The sequence below is a fragment of the Leptidea sinapis genome, chromosome Z (assembly GCF_905404315.1).
Source record: "Leptidea sinapis chromosome Z, ilLepSina1.1, whole genome shotgun sequence".
In the NCBI taxonomy this organism is placed as follows: Eukaryota; Metazoa; Arthropoda; class Insecta; order Lepidoptera; family Pieridae; genus Leptidea; species Leptidea sinapis.
Window position 1 is genome coordinate 22,575,428 of NC_066312.1, and position 16,552 is coordinate 22,591,979.

The following is a 16,552-nucleotide window of genomic DNA, read 5'->3' on the forward strand; positions in this document are numbered from 1 at the left end:
ATACTATTTATTAGATATATTTAGAACTAGCCCATACTCAGGCCTGTCTGCGAAGAATTTCACAAATTACCATATACATATATACAACATAATTCTAACCAAAGTTTTAAAGTAAATTGAAAATAACTTATAAATTAATCTTATAATTCTTAGTGTGAAATCCATAAAGTAGTAAGAGCGATGTGCGCGAACAAAGAAACAGAAAATCCGACGGAAAATATATCTAAAAGTTTTAAAACGTCAAATTTCTTATTTATTACTTTCCTTTTATTTTACACACAAGGTTTATAAAATGGTTTTCTTATGCTACGGCTAAGACTAGCTTCAAGTTATTTTTAGGTACATAATTTCGCCTTTATGTACGGAATATTAGATCGTGTTTTCCACCTACTTCAAGAAGTCCGTTTAACTCGAAAATTATAACGTTTTCATTACATTGACCATATCTCCTTATCAAGATGATTAAAAAGAAGAATCGAGCCTTTTAATTGTCTATAAGTACTTGACGCTGTTTTAAATACTACAAAAAATATGTATTATAATTTAAATCTCTTAATACCATAGCGTTATAGAAAGATATCTTTATTTATAAATAAAGATATCTTATAATATCTTATAATACAGACTAGAAAATTATTTAAAGAAATAATTTTCTAGTCTGTATTATGTTAGAATCAAGAACCTGTGAACCATTTAAAAGATATGTATTTGAATGGTTTTTCTTGTACATTGTATAATATAAAAGAAATATTAGAGATCATTTTTATATCAATGAAATAGCATCTGAATATAATCAAAATCAAATTTGTACCTCAAATCTGAGATAACGTTCAATAGAATTCTTATTTCTTAATATGATACTGGTTATCTGATTTGAGTGCCGCCTACGTTTAAATCTCGATAACAAAACTTTTAAAGGAGAAATAAATATATCAATAGTTTTCCCAACAAATGACATATCAAAGTGAATCTCATAAGATTACATATTTTAAACAAGATTCATAATAAATTGGCTGGTCATGCTTTTCAATGCAAATATTACATAAATGTAAATTCTGAAATGTTTATTTCAGATAATTTATATTAGTGATAAGATAAGATATACACATTAATAGTAATTGTTAATTATTTTCGATTTTAATTTAATAATTTAAACGATTTCGATTTATAATTTAAACTTTTATTTAAATCCAAATAATTTTCTTTTTTGTGTGATTCATTTTCGTTTCTGTTACTTTTCCATAAATGAAATAGAACCGTAAATCATGGGAAAAAATCTCCTAATTGATTTATTAATTATATTCATTGAATATAAGGAAGAAATCGATACTAGTAATTATTTCCTATCTTGACTTTATCTTTGAATCATGACTGTTTGCGTCATTACCAATTCTTCAAGATTATTATTACAAGTGGGAGGCCCCTTTGCACATGATGCCGGCTAGATTAGGGGTACCAGAACGGCGCCTATTTCTGCTGTGAAGCAGAAATGTGTAAACTTTAATGTGTTTCGATCAAAAGGGCGCTGTAGCTAGTGAAATTACTGTAGTGCCGCTCAGAATTCTTGGATTTTTTAAAGAATCATTGTAATGGGCAGGGCGTATCAGTGACTATCAGCTGAACGTCCTGCTCCTCTCGTCTCTTACAGTCATAAAAAAATACTTTTAAAGACACAAAGAAAATCCTCAATACGTCAGTACTCCACTTGCCGTATTAGTTATGTATGTTTTCTGTTTTCGTCGTCCGGCGGGTCCATATATAAAATGAATTCGAAAAAAAAAGCTATGGAGTCATTGAAAATGTTTGCCGTTTCTTGCTGTATGTGAACAGGGCCATCTGATTGAGTTAATAACTACACTTCAAGTCATCCCACATAACTCTGAATTAAAGAAATGAACTAATGATCAGGACACACATCCAAGGTAATACTTAGCTATAACAATCTCTTTATATGTCACCGAATTTACTGTGAACTTGCATGTAATAATGGAAGCCGGTGATATGTCTACTCCGCTCAAGGATGGCTGATAACGATGGGACTCTTGAACTGCTTAAAGCATAGAAATAAGACATATGTAATGAACACCTATGATAAACATATATGAAATCTTTTATTCCTTATTAACTAAAATTGGAAACAGGGGAAACCGATTATATAAATTTCTATCACATTGCAGGCCTTTAAAAGTTTGGTTTCGTATTAAAAACGTTTATTGAAATGGGCTATTGTGAAATGGGGCTCATTGGGTTTGTTTAATTAATGTATTCGTTACGACAACTTACAACAAGTACCTACACGTAATTTACTTAGTGCCACGCCCATACTCAAACTTTTCTTAAACGATGTTTGCAAATTATTATGCATTCGATATCTTACAAATTTCCTTAATGAAGTGTGTAAATTGATACTACCTACGTTTATATAATATTTGGTATTCTCAGTATGATAGCCAAATTTAAAATATACTGCTGCTTTTTATGGTTATGGTTTGTGAAGTGACTTTGGTACAGTTCAGTGCAGCCCTGTTTCACTGCGACCAATCTGGTCTATTGTGATAGTCACTGATAACTATAGCTCACTGCTAACATTGATTCTTTTCATGAATCTTATATCTTGTGCTTTAGCTAACGTATCTTAAGTGGTTGAAGAATTGGACTTCCCAAAGAGATGCTGTGTTTACGCATTAAAGGATCACATTCAGAGAGAATGTGTAACGTGGTATGATCTGCACTATTACAGAATCTACACTCTCTGCAATCTCTGAGGCCTAAGATTAAGAGGTGTTTGTTTAATCTGATGCGATCCGTTAGTGTCCTGTTTGGAATGCGTAAGTTTTCCCTACTTAGCTCTAGTGCCTAATAAGCAGTCTTCTTGTTGTAGGTTTGGATAAGGGTTTTGGAATTTGTTAAGCCCGTAGTGTTGCTCCAGAGTTCATTACACTCTTGTGAATATGGTGTATCATTTTTTGGTTGATTTAACAAGACTTCTTGAGATACTACAGAACGATCAAGACTAAATCGCGTGCTTTTAGTATAAATTCTTGCAAGTTTGTCAGCGCATTCATTGCATGCCCTGGAACCCATCGAAGTGTTACTCTGTTTATTTCTCTCAGAGTATTCAGCATAGACCGATGAATGATTTTTAAGCAAACAAATAAAACGATATTAATTTCTATAAATTTTGAACTTTTGTTACTTAACTTAAAAACTAATTTATCTTTTCAATGGATTTTAACACATTTATTAAAATGAAACTTTTATTACATCGTCTTAAACTTTTTCGTCTGTGTACATGTCGCGTGACGGTCGGGCGGCGCCTATAGTTCGCAAGAGCTGACCGTGTAGTGTATAGACTATTACTCATATGTGCCAGTGCTCCACGCTATTATTGTTTGTTTTTGTCAGTATTTAATGTAAATGTTATCTGTTAGTGTTTAATTTAAGTGTTGTCTGTCAGTGTTTAATGTAAATGTTGTTATTTATTAAAGAGAAATATTTATTCAATATATTTAACCAGGGCTAAGATACAGAGTTCAATAAAAATATTAGTTGGAGACTTAGTCTACTTTTATTATTTCCCATTATCATTCCAATTTTCCAAGCATAAAATGAAGATCGATAAAGCGATTTTTATACCCTTAATGGAATATTATTCAAAAAAATTTTAGTTAAATGTATATAATGTGAAAAAATGTTTCACTTTTACCACATAAGACCACACAATCCTTTCTTTTTTTATTTTGTTAAAACTGATTTTAAAACTGTTCATCTTATATTCACCATCTATGAACGTTGGCCAACATTGTGTGTGTTGCTCTGTTTCAAAAACAGAGCAACTATGTCGCGACAATCGTAGTTTAAGTAATTTATTTTTAATTATTAACAACTTTTACTTTCTTTCCTTCTATTCTTCTTATACGGGTGTCAGCAGCTCAAACGGCGCATAGTATAATATTTTAAAATTAATAAACTAACCTCACATTAAGCATTCATCAAAATTTACTTATACATAATACCAGTAATAAGTATCCATCCCTACTCTGTGCGTTAACTAAATGCATAAGCGTTGTTAATTTAACTTTAACATGGTTAAAGGGTGTGCTTGCTAGTTATGGGAACAAGCTAATAATTTTTCAGCCATATTAATCCAGTAATTTGATGTATATTAAGAACAAACTGGATAGCTGCGAAATACACATTCGACAACTGACAAACTGATCATAGTTAAAAAAATTGTAAATAAGAGCGTTTACCTCTATCGTGAAAAACAAGAACGAAATTTCTGTCTAGAATCAAATTCATAAATAATATTAGTATAAAGAAAAATGGCACTATTACATGGATTTTCATATTATAACTGAATTTAAATTCTTCTTCGTATGGTACTACTAGCGTCATCTATGAGTGCTGGCGAACATTAGGTATTTTGAGGCTGAGTTGTTTTGTATTGCGGCAACCATAGGGTGCACCCTGCATGCGGTGATTTCATACCATCAGGTGACCCGTTTGCTCGCTTTTCCTGCTCTTCCATAAGAAATATTAATATCAATATGAACGATGTAATGTTACAATAAACTCGAAGTTACTTAAAGTTTTCGTGATGTAGAAGTACAGAAAGCTAAAACGAATAACATTGTTTCATTAATAACAAATCAATGAATTAAAATAAATAATCATTATCATTATATTCAGTCGGCAATTTTTAAGTTATTTTTAACAATGTTTAACAAGAATCAAGACAAATCACAAAATTCAGTACCGAACGATTAAAGCGGTTTATAAAAAAATAAATAGAATGCTGTTATTGTTTTTGAAATATCTGTGTTTAATTGTGATGATATTTATATCACTTATAAGTCTAAATATAACTTCCATTCGAGAAGATATACCTCACACCTGAGAAGAAGAGGCGAAACTTACTCAGCGAAGTTTTTAAAAATCAAATCGCATTAATAACTAAAATTATTTATTTCATGAAATAGCTGGGTGGTGGACGTCACATTTTCAATACTACCAGTATTGTTATAAAGTTATTAAAGCCTTACCACACATCCGTTTCTAAATCATTTATATATCTCTACATATGTATTTTGTACGTACGTTTTCAGATATCCTATTGCATTAGTGAATTATGTGCCTACTTACAGAAGTACTAACCTCGTCATTATAATAGCACTGACGTTGATCTGGCGAGAACGACTTAACTCCAGGAGTACTGTATGTTCGTTCAGGAGACAGCGCAATCAGGACTTCCGAAAATGGGTTCACAATACGAACAGGAGAATCAAAATCAGGAATGTTATATGCATCGTCAATGTAAACCTAAAAGAAATTAATATAATTTTTGACCAATATTTTAAAATTAATATATCTTATTTGAGTTTTAATCACTTAAAAGTCTGACGACATCTAATGAATGGCGGACGAACGTAAGAACCAATTTATGTGTAGTTTATTTCTTGTAATATTAATTTATGATTTATTTATACTACTTACATATTTTTAAAATGTGGTTGTGTATTGATGTGACAACTGGGCTGAAAGTATCGTAACTATGCAGAGGTGAAGTTGTATTATTATTATTTGCGTGTTTATCGTATTTTTTTTAATACATCCTGACTATGAATGCATTTAGCGCAAGAGGTCGCCTCCGTCAATCTTAAGCTTCTATTTGGATCTGTGCTGTGTATCGTTATATATATCTGTCTATAATTCAATATCCAAATTTACTAAATCGTATTGTAATCGTTTTATTGCTATTTCAAAGGCGACGGTATAAGTGCATATTTTCTCCCTTTTGTGAATCATGTACTATATATTCCTTCTCACTTCTCTCTAATACAGAATTCACATCCATGAAAATGTTTGAGGAAAATGAATGAGTCTGAAGTTTATTGTACAGGAATCACCCTCACAGTCAATTTTTTATTTATCTATTGAGCATTGATTGCAATAACTAATGAAGCCGTTTCAGGACCTTTATCTTTGAACAGTTATGTATTGCCCCATTAAACCTCATATTATAAATATCAAATTTTGAAAAGAAATGGATACGTAATGATATAGTTTCATATTAGAACTGGTGAACGGGCAAGTGGCTCACTTAATGGAAAGGGGAACTCAGCCACCATATACATCTGCAATTTCAGTATACAAGAAATACGTTTTCGGCTTTTAAATGTGCGAGCCTGGAATAGTATTCTTAGGTATGACTTACAAGTATACCACGCGAAGCTGAGACTGTGCTATAATAATCTTCAGGATTCGAATGCAATAGAACTGTGAGTGCTGTTTGATAACCACACGAAGCAACTCTGCGTGGACTTGACGTTTGTAGAAGTTCAAAATTCCTGGAAATTGAAATAAAGAAAATAATTTTATATCTTATAAAAATATGTATTGTATAAAAAGTAAATTACATAGAAAGAAAAGTACGATTGTACATTAATTACATTCTTATTATTTAATATGTTCAAAGTAACTACTTTAACGGATTTCTAAAAACATAAGCTATCCACTATTTAACGTCATGTCAAGATTGGAGGAGCCGTTCGCCATTTTTTTATCAACCTAACACTTTGGAAAGAAAATAAGAGGAATAAAAGACATTTATTTTCTCAAAATTGACACCATTACAATTCTTTTTGATGTCATTTCTAATAGACGCTACTAGCGGTTCGGAAACAAATGGCGCTCTGAGAGAGAAGAAGCGGAGCAAGAAACTCTCCCAGCATTTTTTGCGCTCTTTTTAACCAAATACATAATATTGTATTGTCATTTCTATTGCTATTAAATTATCATAGTCTAGTCCCAGGCTGTCAGAGCACTTAGATATTCAGGTGTGGTACTCCACACTAATACTGTAGGATCTCATTATATGTACTAAAAATTCAACAACTCATGAGTATATTATGTCGCATAATACTATTTATGCATGAGCAATACATACGCGATATTAATGAATCCTCTTAAAACACCTATCAGTTATTACTTCTCGCTAAAAGTAAAATACTAACATAAATATTATACATTAAAATCTCTACTAGGTAATAAGAATTATCCTCGATAGTTCTTTTCCACTTTAAGATTGGAATATTAGAATAGTTTTATGTCACGAAATTGACACATGGCGGTATATCGAGATTATACTGACTTCAGGTTAATATGACCTGATGTAACTCTAGTTGTGATTACAATCTTGTTTTTCTCCTTTTTGCAAATAAATATTATAAAACTTACTTGCTCATCAAGCTAAAATCAATTGCGTAATAATTGAAGGTACAGCATAGTGTGTTTACGGTGAAGATTTGTTGAAATAATTGCTCGCATCTGTATATAGTGTTCTTCCACATACATCGCTGCACCAGATTATTACAAGATAACGTTGGTGATAGCTAAAATAATACGCTTATTAGAGTCTCAACATCTTGTGGTAACTGTTATTTTTATGATATTGTATGGAGGTGCGGTCACAACATCATCAACCCCGTAGGGTCTCCGGAAGGCCTCATTGCGTAGTTGCAGAGTGGTTTGGTTCATATGGGTCCACAGTGGACTGCGCCACCTATTTAAACTATAAGTAGACGACGATGCTGGTCAAGTGGGCTGATGAGCAATATACCATCCAGGCTTTTTTATATTTTGGGTAGTTTAAAAAGCATCAGCGCATACATTGTAGATAAACTAGATCACACACGTCTTTATCTATCTATAACAGCTGAGCCGTTGTCCAAGGGCATAGTCAGAACTGGCGATAGACTGGCTCCTCTTCCTTTGGGAATCCATGCGTCTTTCAACAATGTTGCGTATGTATTCAACAACGTAAACTAACCTAACCTAGGCCTAAGATGCAAAAAAGAAAAGGCTGATTAGGTGCCACTTCTGGATCTCTTGTCCGTAGACAAGAGAATCAGAAGTGGCACCGGTTCGTACATGTCTCTTTTCCGGTTCTCCTATTCTACCAACTTAGTTTTCGGACCTTTAAAATACAGCTTTAGTGTATCCAATCCCTAAAATAGGCGTTCGATTTGTTACATCTACCACCCGAAGAACAACAAGAAGAAGAACAATAGAGTCGTCAACCGCTAGCTCTTAGTATACCTGAAGGACTACCAACTTACTAAAGATCACCAGTACGGTTTCCGTCAAGGTGGCCGTCATTTGGTCTTTCATCTTCTTGCATATCTAGCATAGATGGGCGAAAACGGTTGAGGCATTAGTGGTTAGTCTGGATATAGTGTGAGCTTTAGTTAAGTGTAGCACAAAGCGCTCATTCCGAAGCTGTCTTCCTATTAGCTTCCTGAGAAGTTAGGTAAATAGTTCACTAGTGTTTCGGCTGACCATTAAGGATGTTTTCCACCATGCACGCACCCCGACTTATATATGTTTATATAATTATAATAAAAATTTATAAAAATTGTTTTTATTTACTAGTTACCATGAGCTCAAACTATTTAATAATATGTATGAATTTAAAGCCCACGAACATATAAATTGTAAAAATTAAATTTGAATGTACGAGTGCCTGATGACGACATGCACAGGTTAATATGAAAGAGACTTGAATACTCACGTTGCGAAATAAAGTTTCTACAGTAATCTCGTTAAGATCTAGTACATCCTGTAGGTTACTTAAATGTTTTTTAGTTTGGTCATCTGAACTTATTGGTGAATGAAGCAGAGGTGCCAACCTAAGCGTTTGCAATATATACTCCGCAGTCATATTCTGTGGTAGAGTCCTATGAATGTAACAAAATAAGTAGTATGAATTCTGAATATTAAATCATATTGTAAGGAGCTTTCTTCCACGCACTACAAAGCTGTGGCATGAGCTTCCTTGTGAGGTGTTTCCGGGACGATACGACATGGGTACCTTCAAAAAAAGCGCGTACACCTCTCTTAAAGGCCGGCAACGCTCTTGTGATTCCTCTGGTGTTGCAAGAGATTGTGGGCGGCGGTGATCAATTAACACCAGGTGACCCGTACGCTCGTTTGTCCTCCCATTCCATAAAAAAAAAATTGTATGGAAATATTATTGCAAAAAAAAAGAAGTAGCCCGCTGAGATTCTTGCGCCCGTTCTTCTCTGGTCTGAAGTATGAATTTCCGAATGGATAGTAGTTTTTGATTTTCAATAAGTGATTTCCTTTACTATTTTTTAGTATCAGCGGGATCGGTATCATCAAATTTGAGAGAAACTGATGACTAGAAGGATCGACAAAGATGATAATGTTCTTGACATAATAATAGAGGTTAAAGTATCAAATTGCCGTTTAATTGTAATAGGTACTTCGAATTGACATGGATCCTTCATGGTTTGAGATTTATGAGTGAAACTTTTATCACATGGTACCTATGTAGTTCTTTAATAAATAAGTCACGGCACTAACGTGGCAGAAACACCTCGCAATATCAATGTTTCGTTTGGAGACGGAACTGCTAATAAATGCACCTTGAAATTTGGGTTAAACGCTTTCATGGTGGAAACTTTGATTTGAAGCACGAACCATGTGTAAAACCGCCCACATAGGTGAATAACAATGAATTGAAAGCGATGGTGGAAACCGATCCGAGCCAAACTACCCAGGAATTAGCGGCATGGTTTATCGTTACCTTCTTTTCCGTTACCAACAATATTTAGTAATTTGCGTCAAATCACAAAATAAAAAAATATGAATAATGGCTGCCTCATAATTTGACTGAAGAAACGCTTACCAATAAAAAGTTAACTGTTTGTTGGTTTCAGCAAGGTGTTATTGACTATAGGTTTCTCTAATCTGGTCAAGAAATAATGGCAGATGTCTACTGTGCCGTACACCGAACCATTATAACAAAACAAGCAGTGAAACAGCCCCGACTCATGAATCGATCTTCACCATTATTGCTCTATGATAACGCGAGACCTCATACAGCACGAGAAACCGTTTTAACTATACAGGAACTGCAATTAGAAACCATTCGTCACCCTCTGTATTCGTCAGACCTTACTCCAACGGACAAAAATATTTTTTTTGGTTTTTTGGACAATTTTCTACGCGTGATAAAAAGTTTTCTTCTCAGGAGGCAGTACAAAATCCTTTCACATAGTTTGTCGTATCTAGATCACCACAGTTATATCGCATAGGCATCAATGACCTTCCTATTATAGATAGCAATTCATAAATAATCATGTTAATTATTTCAATTAAATAAATATGTTAATTAAAAATAAAACGAATTCCAATTTTTCAGTACAAATCGGCAATTTCAAACTTTAACCCCTAATATTATGTGATTTTATTAATTGCGGTATTAGTTTCTGACTTAGACTGCAACAAAATGAGAATACATGACAATTGGAAATAGAAAAGTTTTTGTTACAGTGACCAGTTATCGGACTTAGCGTGCATACGAATGTAGAAATTTTAGTCATTTATTTTTATTTGATATTAAGTGATCAATTGTTATTGTTGTAAGTTAACTGATGATTTTTTTTAATACTTTTGACGTGTATTTTTTATTTAATAAATCAGAATAATATTCAAGGACATGCCTTAATAAAAAATGATATAAATATATAAGATCCCTCCTTATAATGTATCCAACCTTCTGGGATTAATTATACTAATCAGCTACTGCTCAGTATTTTTCAAGAATCCTGAACAGCACTGCATTGTAATGGGCAGGGCGTATTAATTACCATCAGCTGAACGTCCTGCTCGTCTCATCCTTGATTTTCATAAAAAAAAATTCACCGCAACTCTAGAATATGGTAGAGCATTCATTGCACCTATAGTAAGAAACAAAAAGTAAAAAACAAAACAAACAAAAGTCATACATATACTTTTGTTAATTTTAATATTAGATTTACGATATAACTAATTGATAAATGTACCTATAAAAGTTATTATATATATATATTTTTTTAGTATGTTTACTTATATTCTGTTTTTATGACATTTTTCCATAACGCACATAATCTATAATATAATGATGCGTGTAGTTAAATAAAAAAAAATATAAAAAATAAGAGAATAAATAATGAATCAGTCAATATATGAATCAGTTATATATCCTTAAAAGTATTTTATTTAAATAAACAATATTTTTAAATCCAACTGCGAAGCGTCCTAGGACGATAAAAATGGCCACCGATAATAGAAGAAAATAAATATTCTTACAATCGGACCAACCCATGAAAGACATTTGGTTGAATCGGTGATTAATAATATAATGTAATCCAGTTTTTGTAAGAATAAAACTCACAGGTTGTTTGCAAAAGACAAGGCTCCTGATCGTGATATCATATTCAAGTCACAAATCGTTACTGCTGGGAAAGGCACATCCCATATAGCTCCTTGGGTGCTTTCTATGACCTAAAAGTAAAGAAGCATGTTTTTAGTGTTGAAGGAGAAACCACGCATCTCCAGGATCGTTTTGCTCACAGTCTTCCTCTCAGTTCAACCCTTTTTGACAAAGCAAGGTTAGAAATTTAACCTATAGATTCTTTTAAAAACCAATATTCGAAGTCAATTCTATTAAAAATATAAGATTTTCCCACACTTTCAGATGCACGAAACCCAACTTTATCTTTAGTGGACAGAGTGCAACGTGCAACCGACTTCAGCTATGAAGGAGTGACTGATCCATACTTTTGTGAAAAAGGTATCAAAACATCGGCACAAGTGTATCAAGATACCATTCTTGAGAAGGTTTTGAAGCCCCTTAACAACACTATGTTCAATAACCAAGAATGGTCCTTCCAGCAAGACTCGGCGCCGGGTATTAAAAGCTCGGTCTAATTTGGCCATTCACAGAAGATGAAGTATGGCTAGAGTACATCCAAGTACACAAGCTAGCACATTAGGATACTTACAGTGACAATGGGATTTCGTGCATACCAGTTGTAAGCTGTAATCACGAAGTATATTGCGAGGTTTATGCTCAAAAATACTGCTACACCCCAACAGCTCCTGCGAATATGAATTCAGAATTTTCACTAGTGAAGTTACGGGCGATATGGCGAATTAATCTTTGCATTGAGATAATACATAAACACATTTTCTTTAAAAATCATTACATCTAGTAAAATAGTAAAGTATTACTTATGTGAGTTAAGTATGATATTTTACTCATATTTGTAGATATATTATGTACAGGATAATACACAGGAAGTGCTTTTAAATAGATCCCTTCAGTTATAAAATGACATGCACACAGAAATTTAAAAAAAAACGTATTCAGTCAATGGGACGAATAGTTTAACGTTTTGAATCCGTAAAAAAACAACAATCTTGTGAATGGGTGTTTAAAAATGAGAACAGGCCAACAAAAGTGACGCAGAAACGTTGGTAAAAAAAATGATCGCAATTTTTTTCTCAGCTCTGGGTCCCATACGCACAATTCCACTTGAAGATCAAAAGAGTGTTAATGTCGTGTGGTATTTTACCATTTGTTTAACCAGGGTGTTAAAAAAAAGTTCGCGAAAGACGACCAAAAAGCCGCGTTCTCCTACATCATGACAACGCTTCTTCACACAATGACATATTAAATGCAGCAAAAATATGTACCATTGCTATTAACTATAAAATGTCAGTAGTACCTACCTTTCAACAATACTCAAATCGTCCATAACTGTATACTTAAATCCGTGTAAGTCAGTCCTCTTACAGAATTCGACAAATTTACTCATAAAAAAACTATATAGGGAGGTTTTCCCGCCCATACTATTTGTTTTTAGCTCATGAACCATTTCTCGATGTGTTCTAATCGATTGATACACTCAGAATGAAATATGTGATACGTCGAACTAAAGGTCAGCAATTATTACTTTGTCACGACACTGTACAGCAATTTTATTAATTTGCTCGTTTTAATCACAGTATAATTCCTACAAGCACTATAATTATATTTGACGATTCTATTAAATATTGTGATGGAAGTTTTTTTATCTTTTTAATCAATGAATATAGTTTATACAGAACTAGTCAGTAAATTTTTATTGTATGTTCGTTATAAACATAACATTAAACGTTCGTTGTAAAATTGTAATTAGTAAAAGTATGCCTCAGACCTGAGACGAACCGGCGCAAGAGACTCAGCGGGTTTCTTTTCTTTAAATTAAATATGGTTACAATGTAATATCATACCAAACAAATATTATTAAAAAGAATGAGGGGCGGGCGCTCTATTTCTAATCTGTGGTGTCATTAAAGTTTTAGTGACTTTTACCACACAAATGTTTTTTTATCAATTCTTTTAAATTTCGAAACACATTTGTTTTGTACATTTTTGGGACAATAGTGCAGAAGCATAATTGTACATCGCCCAACATTACATCCGTTTCGAAAAGACTTTACTCGACTTAGTCGAGTTTATGTTCGTTTCTCGTGTTAAGATAATATATAGGTACCAAAGTTTATTATTCTCTCAATGATTCTTGAGGACCTAGGTTATAAATAGCGTGAACTCTTAATATCCTACGTGTAGCTTCTTGAATTCAAGAAGCTACACTTAATTGAAGGAAGCGACAAGGAAGCAATTGCTTCCCTAGTCGCTTTTCAAACCCCAGTATAATGAGTGCCGAATTGACAATTTTATCTATGTGACAGACAAATCAAACCACGATTGGCTACTATTCTATGAGTAAAAGATGCAGTTTTTGGTCTGTCATAACACTTTAACCAAGATTTTCTTTGTTTTTCACTTCGATGTCAATGAGTATGGCGTCTTTATTCATCACCATCAGCCGGAAAACGTCCACTGCTGGACAAAGGTCTCCCCCAAAAATTTCCACGACGATCGGTCCTGCGCTGCCTTCATCCAACGTATTGCGGCGATCTGAACCAAATCGTCGGTCGATTTTGTGGGGGCCTGCCAACTTTATTCATTCTGAGATTATTCTGAGCACTTTTGTTTCGATGACGTCTAGGCGCTACACAACAACAGACAAGACAACGTAAGTGATGCTATTCAATTGTTAACTTTTTTTTCACGCCTTGGACTCTTCACATTGAATCAAATAAAAAACATTTACTGATTTTGGTCATAATTTTACAATATAATGCATTTTTTGCCCAATAATGTCTAATCCTTTTTTTATTTATAATTTTGATTTAAGAAATATTAGTCACTCTTTTAAATCAACATTTACAGTTTCATCGCTTTACGTAATTTTTACACAATATGATATGCAAAAAGAGATGCAACAAAAATCCTCAAACTTTTTCGCTTGTGTAAGATCTTTATCTCACAAGAAGAAGATGCGTCAATCTACAATTCCCCGTAAGCATATAAAGGTTTTTTGCCATCGACATAATATTATGAAGTAATTTCAAACTAAATATGTATATAACTTCAAACTTTATATAACAGTACTAAGTACTATAGATAGCATCACCCAGCACCAGCATAATTCACGGCAACTTTCCCCTCCCAACCTCCACCCGCTCCACGACGCAACCACGAGCAATTTTAAGAAAGCCGAATTAACAATACCATACGAACTCAACAAATAGAAACAGATGTTACACCTTCCTTAAAGGCCGGTAATGCTCCTGTGATTCCTCTGGTGTTGCAAGAGATTGTGGTCGGCGGTGATCACTTAACAACAGGAGACCCGTACGCTCGTTTGTCCTCCTATTCCATAAAAAAAACAGATCTGTATAATACCATAACCATTACTTCATATAAGAAGATTTCATACAAAACATTTAAAGGAATATATCACTTTTCTTTTCAAAATGATTTTCCAGTAGTTTTATCATTATACAATATACTCGCACGCACTCACACGATTAAAGCAATAATTTGAAAAAGTGAATAAAAGAAAAAAAAATTATTATAATTTGACATATTATATAACCATATCTGGAATATGTTTGTGTAACTATTTGGTTTGTCCAGAAGTTTTCAATTATATAAGCGGTATTTAAAAGCAAGGGGGCGTGGGTTCCGCGATAACTTATTAAACTACGGATTCCTAAGGTTGTGTCGCATGTTTACAGTTGAGCTTCTATTGTACTATTCAATAACTATTCATTAAATAAACATTTATCATCGGTCACAGTTCACCTTCACGCTATCTGCTGCATAATTTATGTGTTTCAGTAGCTCCCTCAACAAATACTGCAGATTTAATAATAATTTTATATGATAACAAGGAACAACGAGACGGTGTAATGGGAAGTGATCACCTCTGCAAGCTTGTAACCTCAGAGAAATCAAAAGAACTCTTTAAATTAGGTGGACTTGCTTAGAGTATAGGTATTTACCAGTTAGATTAGGGGTACGACAACGGCGCCTATTTCTGCCGTGAATCAGAAATGTGTAAACATTACTGTATTTCGGTCTGAAGGGCGTAGCTAGTGAAATTACTAGGCAAATGAGACCTAACATCTTATGTCTCAAGGTGACGAGCGCAATTGTAGTGCCGCTCAGAATTATTGTCTTTTTAAGAATCCTGAGCGGCACTGTATTGTAATGGGCGGGGCGTATCAATTACCACCAGCTGAACGTCCTGATCGTCCCGTGACCTATTTTCATAAAAAAAAATCAAACATCACACCATTGCCTTACTAAACTAAAAGTACCTTCAATCGTACTTAACTACTGAATCTTGTCAACTCTCAATGATCAGATTTTCTGACTCTTATATCAAGTGTGAAATAATTTCAAAACTAGAATTTAGTAGATATATTATTAAATGTATGATAAATTATATTCAGTCTAGCTTTCTCAACTTCTTGTTTATATACGTTTTCACTGCCCAAATCTTGTGCTTGTCTTTTGACATTTCAGCATTATGTATGTTTGTAGATTTAAGCAATCCAACAGTTTATTTTATGTAGAAGGTGCCGACGTCGCCATTCGAGCAATTGGCTCATTTCTTATTCGATAGGAATTCACCAATCGTTAGTTCAATCATGCCCCGCTTAACATGCAATTCGCATTATACCGCCATTAACATTTATGAACTAAAAGTTATAGCTCCATTCAATATTAATAATGGATCAAGTGTCACTCAGTCACATAATATTAGCATACAGTTTTCTTACTCGGCCCTTAGAATTAATACTTAAGGGGAAAAGGTCTAAATTTAATGTATTTATACCCCGAAACGTAGCCCAGGCTCGGGTGTTAAACACCTCCTAACAACTAAAAACCTCCTCTGTGCTGACAGCCCTAAAGGCTTTTTCAGCGAAGCCGGGCGTGGTCATAGAGGCCGAAAATTAAGCTCATCAGCATCGGACCGACTGCTTGCTAGGCTGGATGGAGAAGATCACTAACAATCTAATTGATGTTTCTGTTAGACTGTTAGACAAATAGACTCTAGGTTTGAAGAACCCGTGATATACCTATTATGTATGTGTGAACATAATATGTGTGTGTGTATAGCTGTGTGAGTATTTGTGCGTAGTCTTATTGCAAATGAGTAATTTGTGATTTAAGTGGCGTTAAGCGATTACAGGACGAGGATTATCTCGTCGGGCTTCTTACAAAGTGGACTTCTATTATATTAAGCTGCGAGCCGCTGGCCATTGTCATGGTGACGAGTGCCAGCGGTTTGATGTACAT

At 33.8% G+C, this 16,552-nt stretch overlaps 1 protein-coding gene across 1 annotated transcript in view; it reads right to left on the reverse strand.

The window, feature by feature from the left end:
* LOC126978988 (sodium channel protein Nach-like) overlaps positions 1 to 16,552 on the reverse strand; it is a 30,320-nt gene extending 13,768 nt beyond the window's left edge. Inside the window, exons 1-6 of the mRNA XM_050828126.1 lie at positions 16,475 to 16,552; positions 11,243 to 11,352; positions 8,573 to 8,738; positions 7,240 to 7,394; positions 6,218 to 6,350; positions 5,158 to 5,322 (exon numbers count right to left, since the gene is read on the reverse strand). Of these exons, the coding sequence (XP_050684083.1) occupies positions 5,158 to 5,322; positions 6,218 to 6,350; positions 7,240 to 7,394; positions 8,573 to 8,738; positions 11,243 to 11,352; positions 16,475 to 16,552 (807 nt within the window). The remainder of the gene's footprint in view (positions 1 to 5,157; positions 5,323 to 6,217; positions 6,351 to 7,239; positions 7,395 to 8,572; positions 8,739 to 11,242; positions 11,353 to 16,474) is intronic.